This window comes from Nilaparvata lugens, chromosome 1 (genome assembly GCF_014356525.2).
Source record: "Nilaparvata lugens isolate BPH chromosome 1, ASM1435652v1, whole genome shotgun sequence".
In the NCBI taxonomy this organism is placed as follows: Eukaryota; Metazoa; Arthropoda; class Insecta; order Hemiptera; family Delphacidae; genus Nilaparvata; species Nilaparvata lugens.
Window position 1 is genome coordinate 33,604,658 of NC_052504.1, and position 13,631 is coordinate 33,618,288.

A 13,631-nucleotide genomic window follows, 5' to 3' on the forward strand; every position below is an offset into this window, starting at 1 on the left:
CAATATTATTTTTATGTGAATCACATGCTCTTTAGATTTGTAATTTACCCATCAATCAAGGTTTGTAGATGTTTAATATCAGTGATCATTCGGCGATAAGGAACGATAAATTAAAAGCAATCCATCATAACGGACTCTTATTTTTTAATATTTAGAGGTTATTGAGTTCTATTTTCAATAATTTAGTTGAGAGAAATTTTTCTATTTGATTCGGTTTCTAATCTTAAATTAAACATATCTAGTTTGTATGTTTTTTGACTGAAGACTGAAATTGATCAAGTTTCAAGACCTTGACTTTGGACCATTATATTTATTTTAAAAAAATGGAAAAATGGAAATGTTCCTCTTTCAATAATTTCTGTGATTTGAATTTGACTAGATGAATAATTAAATAAATGAATTTACTCTATTTTTATAAATTATTAACATTTGTATACTATGAATGTTCATTGCTCACACCTTAGCACAATGGAGTGCTATATACTTATATTCTAGTAGAGTTTAAGTTATCCTTTCAATAGACTTGATAACATTATAAATAAAGTTTCCATGCTAATATAATGGAATTCGCAGAATACTTTAATTAAATTGTAATTCTAGAAATCGTTTTGAAGTGTTGAGAAGCATGGTTTGTGACTACTAACAATAAGGGTACAATCAGAACGGTCAGGTCGATGTATGCATAGCTTTCAGTTGAGGTCGCCCTCGCGATCGACTTCCATGCAACACAAACACATTGTAAAGCATGGGAAGGAACAGAACGGTCAAGTCCCGATCGCGTTTCAGCCCGATGGCATCCAATTGTTTTTATGTTTGCCAGCTGATTAGTGGCATCGATCTAAACTGAAATCTAAACCGCGACCCGACCGTTGTGTTCGTACCTTGAGTTTGGTATCCGACGAATACAATTGATTTAAATTTTCTTGATGGTTTGAATATTTATAATTTTGTTTTGTTCTCTTTTTCTTGTATTTGAAAACAGCTCACAAACAGGAGTTCACCTCCTAGTCCATCATTCAAGGTAGAAATTGTAGAAACCATTGGAGATTGATAACATGAAATGCTCGGCCTCGAAAGCTCCTCATTCGCTTGGCTTTTACTATGTTTAACCTATCTGTCCTAAAGCTTTCATATTGTCTATGTCAGTTTATGAAATCTCAACTTAGAACTCTCTCTTCTCTCATGCTGTCCTATTTGTAAATTGTCCAATGTTTCTTATTGTCTAGCTAAGTATGAGTTGATTGTATCTGTCCACTCCGAATACAATACTTTTTCATATCAACTATAGAGTTTGTTCAATTAATTGTTGTCTACTGTCTATAGATTTCTATGTTGAATGAACTTTATGTGTAAACAAGGTAATATGTGTAACTTGTCTTGAATTGTTTTCCTGTGATCGTTCTCCTATTGCATCTGTGATATATGTGATAACTATGAATAATAACTTACCATTATGATTTTTAGATTATTATCTTATCTTGAATAAGATAAATATCTTTCTTACTTTTCTTCTTAGACATCATAGCTGTTAATGATTAGATGATCAATATTAGAATTGTATGTCTAGAGTTATTGTAAAATATTTATGTACGTTGAATCTCATCTTTTTACTTCTTTTTAGTGTACAAAACTTTGAAACAGATTAGAAAGATGAAAAAACACTCAATGATAGTACAAAGTCTGATAAAATAATTTAAAGTGTAAATAAATTAAGATGTCGGACCTGTTTGTATGAATGGCCGAATTGCTTATTTATGTTCTTCTTCAAACAGTATTGTCTCTTTCTATTTTTGATTCATAAGTATACTATAAAAACGTCTGTATGAAAAACATTAGTAGTTTTTGTTGTTTTCTTACGATGTATGTGGTTCAATACGATGGAATATCAATTAGTTTCGAACAATATACTACATACACTTGGAGTGAATAAGATATCTACTATTTTATTAAAATAAACTGGATATACAGTGTAAACAGTACCCATTATAAACTTAAAATTTTACTCAATATTAATTAATCATCTAAATAACGGTTAATGTATAATGTTTGAAATAGCTCTCAGCTTTGCTTTAAGATGAAGCAGTGCATTTGCATGATTGTGATATACTATTAACAAATCCAATGGGATTGATTAATTAAATTTTAATTCAAATACAAACACTGCTCCTTTCGAAAAATAAAATATATTACATTTGAATTTTATTCGCCAAAATCAAACATTAACACTCTTTGTATTCCTAAAATAACAAGAGATCTACATTATTGCTCATTTCAAGAATTAGAAAGACTTTACTAATATTATTGGATGGCAATATTGATGATTATTGAATAACACTCTTGTAAACATCAGTGTGAAGAAATGAAAATAATAATCATATAATTTCATATCCTCATCCTGTATAATCTCTCCAAATGAAAGGGTCCAACTATTCTTCATTTATATCAGTCGCTCTACTTTCTTATAATTTATTTGATACAAATTTCAACAATATTGTTATACATTTACATAGAATTATTACCTTGTGTGGCTTGGTGTTGAGAATACATTTTCTCGAATATTTAAAAATCTCATCTCGTTCTAGTAAAAGGATTATTAATATGTTTCGTTTTCCTAGCATGCGAGATTTACTTTGCATTTTGATTGCTGATTGTAGAAGCATGAGAGACATCATTGTGCTTGCATGCTTTGTTCTGTTTTTAAATTAATTTTACCCATTATCAAATTGTTAAGTTGCTTAAAGATTAGAATCTGTTTCAAAATTAATCTTTCCAGTTAAATTATATTATCTATCACCCCATCCAATCATATAAAAAAGTAAATTGGTATTTTTTCCCCTATAACATTAACATTAACATTTTATTGAACCTCAATTTTTTCAACCTGAAATTTTCCATTAGAAGGCTCTGGTAGGGCAAGCTACTAAGTTTGTGTCGTTTTGTGATATTCATTGAGGGTAACTTGAAAGCTGCTGAGATTTCTTAGCAACTTATCTCTCCACTAAGATTGAATGAAATTAATGTGGAGAAAAACGTTTGAATGGAGAAAAAACATGTCAACAGGAGAATGTAATTAGCACAGTATCAAGTACAATAAACTACCCTCGCCTTGCGTACGGATTGAAATTCAAGTTTCTAAAGCTATGGAGGGTGCGAATTCTAAAAGAAGGGAATAGAAAACCCTAGTTATAACTGATTGTTCAGCTCAATAATAATTTTTAAATGAAACTAGGTTAGTTGATCTTATTAACTCTTTGAAAAGTAATCGCAGAGATCTTAATAGTTCAGAAAGAATAATTTTTTTGTAATATTATATTAGATTAAGCTATCCATGTATTATTTATTCCAAGATGTGTCCAATTCATTCAACATTTGTAAAATAAAATTTCTGAATTCATATTATGCTATTCCGAAATAATCTATGGAATTCATTCGCTGATTGCATGCCTATATATTTGTATTATAATGATTCATTGATTCTCCCTTGTCTCAATAGACTATCTCTGTGCTGCCCTGCTTTTTTCAAAACCTTACGCAATTTGTTCTGATATTCGCAGATGGAGGATAAGACAAGTATCATTCCTCTAGTAGCTGGTCTTCGCAAGGAAGTTCAAAATCTCATTTCTGAGGTAAGTTGATAACTCAAATTATTCTATTCAATGCAACTTATTGGTTCTAAATAATGCAATCGCGAAATTCATGAAGCCCTTGATTTGATAATGTCAATGCTCTTTGTTATTTTCCGAGGATATGATTTTACTGAACAGGATTTTTGTAGTAAGAGTCTAGTAAAAATTACTTTAAACGGTAAGTATTGCTCAAAAATAACGGGAAGCCTTCACCAGTAGTTTGTCGGAATATGCTTTCTAGGCGAAAATTTATTTATTTGTGCAAGAATTAAGAAAAATGTTTATCAATGTGACGATGATTTTCTATTTTTATTTTACAGGGAATACAACTTGTGTGGGAAAGCTATAAGCTTGATCAGTACGTGCAGAGACTGGCAGAACAAGTGTTCAACTTCCAGGAGAAAGTAGAAGACCTTTTGGTTGTTGAGGAGCAGCTTGACGTGGACGTGAGGTCCCTGGAGACATGTCCCTACTCGGCCAACACTTTCGCCGATATTCTCGGCAAGATTCAGCATGCCGTTGATGACCTCTCTCTGCGACAATACTCCAACCTGCACATTTGGGTCAACAGATTGGATCAAGAGGTGCGTTTATTTCCTTGTTCGATGAATCTTTTCTAATACTTTGAAGTATTGAAGTATAGTAGTGATTGTAGTGATTATTATAGTAGTGATTGTCTCGGTTAAAGTCCACTTGCAATTCCATGAATTTATATATTCTTACGTACACTATTTCATTTGAATTCTTCATGGTAAATAATTAGACAAAGACTGCTGACAGGGATGAGTGGAGGAGAGTGGTAGAGAATGCCAAAGCCCACATTGAGCTTTGGTAAAAGTATTAATTTTATAAATTATTAGGTTCAGTGAAGAACACATTGAATTGATTGAATATACATAAATATATGTAAAAGTGGTACACATGAAGAATACAATTAACAGTAAAACATAGATTGGTAAAATCCCATTCTAAGGTAAGAATTAGAAAACAATTTGATGTGGCCAAATGTTAGTAGAAATGTTGCTTCAATAAAATACGATCATGCAATTATAATACAATTTTTTTCTACTAGGATAGCTCATTTGTAACTCAGATTTGATGCTCATGGCATCATTTGTCGGTTGACACATTATTGATGTTGAAGTGTTTTATGGATCATTCATAAAACTTTAAATTATTATTTACAATTATGAACGGAAAGTGCTGGCAATCGAACCCTATATCTCAAATATAGGCGTCTTATCTATTTTTGTTAAATATTTATTGAGTTTATGATGATATTCAAGATTTGTATAAATTAAAAATGAATGGTTTTTTACATCAAAATTTATAGACATTCATTTCTTATAAAACATCAACATTATTCATTCATACAACATCGATTTATCTCGTCTATTTAATTATCCATGACGAACTGCAAGTAATAATAATCCGTTTTTGAACTATTTCCAACGACACTACAGTCTAATTTTTGAATAACGAGTACTAGTTTTAATAACTAATATTCAAAAATTAGACTGTAGTGTCGTTGAAAATAGTTTTATCGGATTATCGATTTATCATTAATTACTGTGATAATAGGTTGAGAAAAATCTTGGTGTACGACTGCAAGCTGGCATTCAGGCATGGACCGATGCATTGGAAGGAAAGAAGAAAGAAATTGATCTGAGTATGGACACCGATGCTCCGGCTCAGCCAACTCACAAGCCGGGAGGAGATCCGCAGGTAAGCTACTCCTATCGTGGTTTGAGCTTTTCCTAACTCAAGCAAAACTTGAGTGTTTCTTTAAATAACATTTTTCGCACCAAATTTCAATGTCAATCGAGTTTCATTTATAGCGTTGTTCAACTGCAGTGTTATTTTCCAACTTGCATTTCGTTTTAATCACAGTAATGATCAATTGATAATTGTAATGTTTTATTGTAGATCGTGGGCTTCAATAACAAACATTGCTCTCCGCCGTTTTCTTTTTTTAAATATTGAATTTATAATAACATAGATTCAAGATTCGTAATTAAAGGCCGGTTTCCGAGCTTGGGATTTAGCTAAGATCTAGTCTTTGAGCAGCTGTAGTCAGAAAATTGGCTTTCCGAAACGGGGCGTAGTCGTAGTTCTTATGATAATCTTTATTTTCTTATTCTATAACTGGAAACGTTTTTCCTTGACGAAATGAAACATTCCAAATAATTCAAAATAACTGAAACTTTACACTATTTTAGTTTGAAAAACAGGTTACTCTTTATTTAGTAACTGTAGAACAGGGTAGCTGCTAAATAGTCTTAAAATATAAAGGTAGCCGCTAAATAGTCTTGAAAAATAAAAACGATTTTAATAATTCCAATTATAATATAGTATGATATTTTTGTTACTCGTTGATTTGTTCTCATTCAAGAAAACATTTGAAATCACTTCCCCTATCTAATTTAATTTAAGATATCTAAGTTTTGATTTAATATCAGAATGATGAAGTCCAATGTTAGAACTAGTTTTTTGATTCATCAAACCTTGAAATTTAGCTATATTGTAGTAATCTTGTTGATGTTTATGGATTCAAAATGAATTTTTCGTTGCAGATTCAAGTGATGATTCACGAGGTTCGCATCACCAATCAGATTATGTACTTATTCCCCAGCATTGAAGAGGCTCGTCTGCAAATAATCCAGCAAATGTTCCAGTGGGAAGCCATTGTCACATCACAGATCAGACTACAGAGCTCCCGTTATCAGGTTGGTCATTTTTTGCTAAATAAATAGAATCCGTATTTTCCACGCTGATAATGACGTGATAGGCCGAAAATAGTCGTGTCTAAAAAAAATCGGTACTAATTCTATGTAATTGAATAGAATCCGATCATGAAGAAGGATTACTAATAAAAGAATTCAATATATTCCAGTATATATAAATGAGAAAGTCTTTTCACATGCTAATACTGCCAAATATTTGGGTATGACGCTGGATGGCAAGCTCAAATGGAAAGCACACGTCAAGAAGAAAAGGGAAGAACTAGGAATTAAATTCAAAAAGATGTATTGGTTGCTGGGAAGAGGATCCAGGCTGTCCATATACAACAAGATTCTACTATATAAACAGCTACTGAAACCAGTATGGACTTATGGCATTCAACTTTGGGGCTGTACTAAACCATCAATGTACAAATCATCCAACGATTTCAAAATAAGGTACTAAGAAATATTGTTGACGCTCCTTGGTACATCAGAAATGCTGATCTTCACCGCGACCTTCAATTGGAGACAGTCACGAAAGTTATTGAGCACTTTGCGGCCAAGCATGAAGAGAAACTCCACCAGCACGACAATATAGAGGCAATCCAGCTGCTTGATGTTGATAATCTGGTCAGGAGGCTCAAAAGAACAAAGAGTTAGTGAAGTGAAATTAGTGTTGTGAATTGATGGCTTGAAGCTGGTGTTAGTGATAGTGAAATGTTCATCCCTTCAAACCAAACAAAATATTATTGGCCTACTAACTTGATTGTATGAAACTATTTTATAGGATACAAACTAGACTAATTTATTAATTGTAGACAAAAACTAGACAAACTGAATCATAGGATGAGGTTTGAAAAAGTCCATTTAGTAAAATTAGGATAAAATAAATAGCTTATTAGTCTCTGACAAGGTGCTAATTTTTAAATAATAAAAAAATGAAGAAGGATAATATTCAGTTTGAACGTAATGATTGTTGGTATGTTGGTAAATCATCAATTTTATTGAACATTACCTTATCATCAATATATTGGCTTTCTTAATGTTACTCCTTTTTGAAATTTATTTATTTGAATTTTATTTGCCAAAAAATTCCTACATTACAAAAATTTGAAATAGACAAGTCTAACAAAAACATAATATCTTGAACTAAGAAATAACATAGAATAGAACTTGACTAATCATGAAAACCTAAGATAAAAGTAGAATTTTTTAGGCGCCACCAGCAAAAGAAAAAACATCTTGCCCGCTGGTGGGAGTATTAAATAAATAAATAAAAAGAAAATCAAAAACTTGAAAACGTAGATCAACTAAAAAGAATAAACGAGTAAATACATAGATATCTTAAAAACTAATGAAAAACAAAATTAAATGAGAAAAAAAAATTAAATGAGAAAAAAAGACAAATCAAATTGGCACTACCACCATTCCGCTCCCAGTGAAAAAAAGAACCTCTCCTTAATCCAAGTATCAATCATTCTATCTTGGACTTTTAATTCAAAATCAAAAGGTAAAATATTTATAAATCTAGTGCTCATATACATGATCTGTCTTCTTAGAAAGCTCAACTTTGAATCGTGGATAATATATTTCAAAGATGTGTCAGGTCTTAAGTTATAAAACAGTTTATCAGTTCTGATGAATGTATCTTTGTTTTTCACAATATGTTTAAGAAGTCTTTTGAAATAAAATTGCCTTATTGTCATTACATGAAATTCAACAAAGAGTGATTCACTTGAATATAACCTAGGTTTTTTTAAAATTGTCTTAATTATGTTCTTTTGAATCAAAAATAAATTAAGAAGGTGAGTGTCATAGGCTCCACCCCATACAACTAAACCATATTGAATTAAAGGCTGTACAAAAGCATAGTATATCATCCTAAGACTTTCCAAGTTGAAAATGTTGTTAATTTTGTAAAATTTATAGTTTGCATATTTTAGTTTATTGCAAAGGAAAGTTATGTGTGAACTCCACCTCAAATATTCGTCTATTATTACACCCAGATATTTAATTTCATTAACTTTTTCAATAGATGGGCAGTCACAGGTGAGAGTGTCTTTGCAGTTCAAATGCAGCTTCATTCTAAATTCTGCATTTGGTTGACCACCTGCATTTGCAGCAAAATTTATGAATTTGATTTTTGAAATATTAAGACTAAGAGTATTTGAGTCCAACCATTTTTTGACTATATTCATATCATCCTCAGCAACTTTAAAAACATTGGTCCAACTCTCATGCGAAAAAATTATGGCTGTATCATCAGCAAAATAAACTATTTTACCATTATCAAGACTGAGTTTAAGGAGATCATTTACATACAGAAGAAAAAGAAGAGGGGATAAAACTGTTCCTAGAGGCAATCCAAAAGGCGGTAACCGCACGGCACTCTTACATGAATTAAAATTGTTTAATGAAAGAGTTTGCGATCTATCACACAAATAGCTTTTTAACAAATCAAGAGCAATGCCTCTCATTCCTAGATTTTCTAGTTTTATAAATAAATTATCATGGGGAACCGTATCGAAAGCCTTCGAGAGATCAAGAAAAACAGCTATTGTCTTTTTATTTCTGTTCATACTGTAATTTTTTACATTGGCAAACTAGCCTAAATTGTGTTTGATTGACTAAACAGACTTGTCTTATGTTCTTCCTTTTTGTTTCAGGTCGGACTTGATAAGCCAACTTCACAAACTTACCGCAATCTGTTGGGCAAATTACCACAGGCAGTGATCGAATCAGCTTATGAAGCTATAGAGAAGAAGATTGCTGATGTAAGTTACATAGTTACTCTTATAACAATGTATGTTATTCATATTTGAATTTTTCAAACATTTTATATATTTATACAAAACTGAAAATTCCTTTTATCCTCATAGAAATAAATGAAAAAAAAAATATATTCAATGTTGAAACAAAAAAAGTATTTTGGATTGTAAAATTTAGAAAAACGTTGTTGGTTACATCGTGAGGTGGATAATTACTGTTATGAAACTAATGAACGTCATTTTTAAAAAGGAAATTCATTTTATAAATGATATGGTTTTTTACAATTTTATAATTTTTTCTCTGAATACTCGCCTGCGAGACTTATGAATAATTTAAAACAAGAACAGTTTATGTATAAAATAAATTGTAATAGTCTCGATTACTTTAAATTAAATTAAAAGTATCTAACCGAAAAATTGATCTAATGCCTTCTTAATTTCAAAATTTTCTCTTGGATAATTTCAATAAAGTTGGAAATTTTAAAGCCCTCGCAAAAGATCTATTGCAATACTTACCTACTGTATTTTCTAAGTATTCTTTGGTTTATGAGTTTTGAATGAATAATTGAAGTCTAAGATCCACTCATAAAACAAAATTTCAGTTATTTGCTTCTCTGGATCAAAATATTCAAATTCAACTGATTTGTTTTAGATTTCCAATTACGTTGATGACTGGTTGAGATATCAGTCATTGTGGGACTTGCAAGGAGATACATTGTATGGTCGCTTGGGTGAAAATGTCGAGCTATGGATGAAGTGCTTGAACGATGTTAAGTAAGTAAATCTCTTTGAAAATGTTTTCCAATACAATGAATCTAATATGAAAATATTAGTAAAATATCACATTTTTTTATTTCGAATTCTAGTACTTGGAGCAGAGAACTGTCTTTAATTAATCTCATATCTTTTTCAGGAAATCAAGAACAACTTTTGATACATCAGATACAAGACGGGAATTCGGCCCTATTGTGATCGACTATGCTAAAGTTCAAAGCAAGGTGACATTGAAATATGATTCATGGCACAAAGATATTCTGGCCAAGTTTGGATCATTGCTTGGAAATGAAATGCTGCGTCTTCATGGTCAAATCTCTAAGGTAACACAATTGAATAAATAGGGGCTTTGAAGTTTTCATAAGAACGATTTAAAACCTCATTTTTCTGACTTTCATGAATATTATCCTAGACGTTGTCATAGGTCCTTTCTCGTTCACTTCCTTGCAAAAGTTATTTTAAAGTTTGAGGTTTCACAAATTGCAAAATATTGTGTAAATTTCTGGTTTCCTGGCATCCTATCCTATCCACTGTATCGTCAAACACCATTTTCATTTTTACTTTCCTTGCCCTATTACCATAGGTAAGAAAAGTATCGATTTCCGAAAAAAATTAAGGTACCCTCATTTCAAGTTTTCTATACTTTTCAAGGCCAAAAACATGGCCAAAACAAGGCCTGAGTCCAAAAACATGTTTTTTGGGTGTTGGTTGTGTGTGTGTGTGTGTATGTATGTGTCTGTGAACACGATAACTCCATTCCTAATTAACCGATGACTTGAAATTTTAAACTTAAGGTCCTTATACCATGAGGATCCGACAATAAGAAATTCAATTCAAAATGGCGGATAATGGCTAAAAAAACATGTTTTTCACGGTTTTCTCAAAAACGGCTCTAACGATTTTCTTCAAATTTATACCCTAGATAGGTATTTTATAAGCCCTATCAACTGACATGAGTCTCATTTCTGGGAAAATTGCAGGAGCTCTGTAATATTCCTGAGAAGAATGAATTTTGTTAAATTTCTATCAAGATTTTATCAAAAATGACATGACCGATTTTCTTCAAATTCATACCCTGTATAGTTATATATCAGCTCTATTAACTGGCATGAGTCTCCTCCCTGAGAAATTAACAGGGGGTCCATCCCATCCTTGAGAAATTTACTTGGTAACATGGTTTTTTAGTAATTATCCGCCATTTTTCTCAAGAATATTACGGAGCTCCTGCAATTTTCCCAGGAATGAAACTTATGTCAGTTGATAGGGTTTATAAATAGCTATCAAGGTTTTAAATTTGAAGAAAATCGTTAGAGCCGTTTTCGAGAAAACCGTGAAAACATGTTTTTTAGTAATCATCCGCCATTTTTTCCGCCATCTTGAATTATATTTTATTGAATTTCTTATTGTCGGATCCTCATGGTATAAGGACCTTAAGTTTAAAATTTCAAGTCAATCGGTTAATTAGGAATGGAGTTATCGTGTTCACAGACAAACACACAGACCAAAACCCAAAAATCATGTTTTTGGACTCAGGGGACCTTGGAACGTATAGAAAACATGAAATTAGGGTACCTTAAATTTTTTTGGAAAGCAATACTTTCCTTACCTATGGTGATAGGGCAAGGAAAGTAATGAAACGTATAGAAAACATGAAATTAGGGTACCTCAAATTTTTTTGGAAAGCAATACTTTCCTTACCTATGGTAATAGGGCAAGGAAAGTAAAAACCATGTTTTTTACGATATTCTCAAAAATGACTGGACCAATTTTTCAAATTCATTCCCTGTATAGTTATTCATCAGCTCTATCAACTGGAATGAGTCTTTTTCCTGGGAAACTAATGGGGGGTCCACCCCATCCTTGAGAAATGGACTTTGTAACCTCCTTCTCGTGCATGAGGTAGGTAGAGCAGTTTATAAAAAGAACACATATTCGAGATATTCCATCTGTAGAACAGCTACAGATGTAGTAGGTTGAAAAATCAGGTTCTGTTTTGCTACTCTGTAATCAACTCGACAAATAAACAGAACTCTAATGCACATCTATTAGAAGAAAAATCTGGTGTGGCGCACTCACACAACTTTCCTTGCCGTTATGAAAATTGATCACCTGACGGCTGACGCTAGTGTTCATGCGCATCTCAAGTCTACTATTCAAAGATCTGAGCCAGCTGGTGACAGGACAATAACTCTGGAGACTCTCGATGTCTGCTATCTCGTCATAGTGAATGATTTAATAGAATCAACAGTTGCCAATAGTTTGCAATTGGATAATCATATTTTCTCGAATTTCGAGCTTATTTTCAATTTTAGGTGAAAATGTTACTCAACATTTATTGTAGAGATTTTCATGCTCAATCTTTTCCACTTGAATTTTCTTGTTCAAATTGTATCTGAAGCCTGATAATTGGGAATCTAAAATCAAACTTTGCATAGATGGGGAGTAGCTCCTGAAATTTTTACAGATATGGTACTTGTGGCAGTTGATACAGCTTATCAATGTCTATTTTAGGTATAAATTTGATGAAAATCGTTGGAGCCGTTTTCGAGAAAATCGCGAAAAACCCTGTTTTTGACAGCATTTTTGCCATTTTAGCTGCCATCTTGAATAGCATTTGATCGAAATTGTTCGTGTCGGATCCTTATATTGTAAGGACCTTAAGTTCCAAACTTCAAGTCATTCCGTTAATTGGGAGATGAGATATCGTGTACACAGACGCACATACACTCAATAATTATATACACATATACTGTAGTCTGATCATAGTTTCAAATATGTAGCCGCCAATCGTCATTATGCTATTCCCCTAAATTATTCTCGTTTAAGAATGAGGCTTACAGTTCAATGAGCAAGGAAAGTTGTGTGAGTGTACCACACCAGATTTCTTCAGATGGAAAGGAACACTCCTGAAAAAATCCTATACAGATTTTCTGCATTATTTTCATAAATGTCACACATGTTTCGCATAATCCTTTCAAATAAAATGCTATTATCCTGCCATTTAATAGTTTTCACATATCTTCTAAGTAGATATTTCATTTCTGAGTTCTCTTAGCACTTACGTTTTGAAAAATTCTACTTTTTCAACTTAGTGACTGAATTTCCTTCCTAGCTTTTTGACACGAAAACCCTAGTGATCATCTACTTGATGATCCCTGAAAATGCTGCTATTCCTGTTGTAGTTATGTACTAAGTATTGTGTTCTGAATGTTGAATTCTATATTTTGTGCTATATATCATGTAGGCTACACTGTATTTCTATGTTATTTGACGAGCATATATGCATTGTAAAGTTTCTAGCAAATCAAGAATATTGAATCTTAAAAAAAATAATTTAGTTTATTATTTTTATGCCATGAATACTAATGAATGTGTAAATTTGTAATGCAGTATCGCAGCGACCTGGAGCAGCAGTCTATTGAAGCGGCGAGTACATCTGATGCTGTGTGCTTCATCACCTACGTTCAGTCACTCAAACGGAACATGAAGAGCATGGAGAAAGAGGTAATCACCTCATTTGAAGTTATTAGTTAGTATTGTGATTAGTATGTAAATATGGTATGTTGTTCTGATCATCATTTAGTTTGGAGAAGATAAAACAATGCAGCAATGATGGAAATTTAAGCTCTAGATAGATTATTTAGATACCAGAGTAAGTTCTTCTTAGTTGATGTTCACTAAGAACTCACAATGATCCATGTATTATATTATTCTCGATCAGGTAGCTAGAATATACAATT

At 32.1% G+C, this 13,631-nt stretch overlaps 1 protein-coding gene across 1 annotated transcript in view; it reads left to right on the forward strand.

Moving 5' to 3' along the window:
* LOC111047281 (dynein heavy chain, cytoplasmic) overlaps positions 1-13,631 on the forward strand; it is a 163,206-nt gene that overhangs the window by 30,280 nt on the left and 119,295 nt on the right. The window contains exons 13-21 of the mRNA XM_039423746.1: positions 983-1,021; positions 3,555-3,626; positions 3,947-4,210; positions 5,208-5,351; positions 6,200-6,352; positions 9,016-9,123; positions 9,770-9,891; positions 10,031-10,214; positions 13,282-13,395. Coding sequence (XP_039279680.1) covers positions 983-1,021; positions 3,555-3,626; positions 3,947-4,210; positions 5,208-5,351; positions 6,200-6,352; positions 9,016-9,123; positions 9,770-9,891; positions 10,031-10,214; positions 13,282-13,395 — 1,200 coding nt within the window. The remainder of the gene's footprint in view (positions 1-982; positions 1,022-3,554; positions 3,627-3,946; positions 4,211-5,207; positions 5,352-6,199; positions 6,353-9,015; positions 9,124-9,769; positions 9,892-10,030; positions 10,215-13,281; positions 13,396-13,631) is intronic.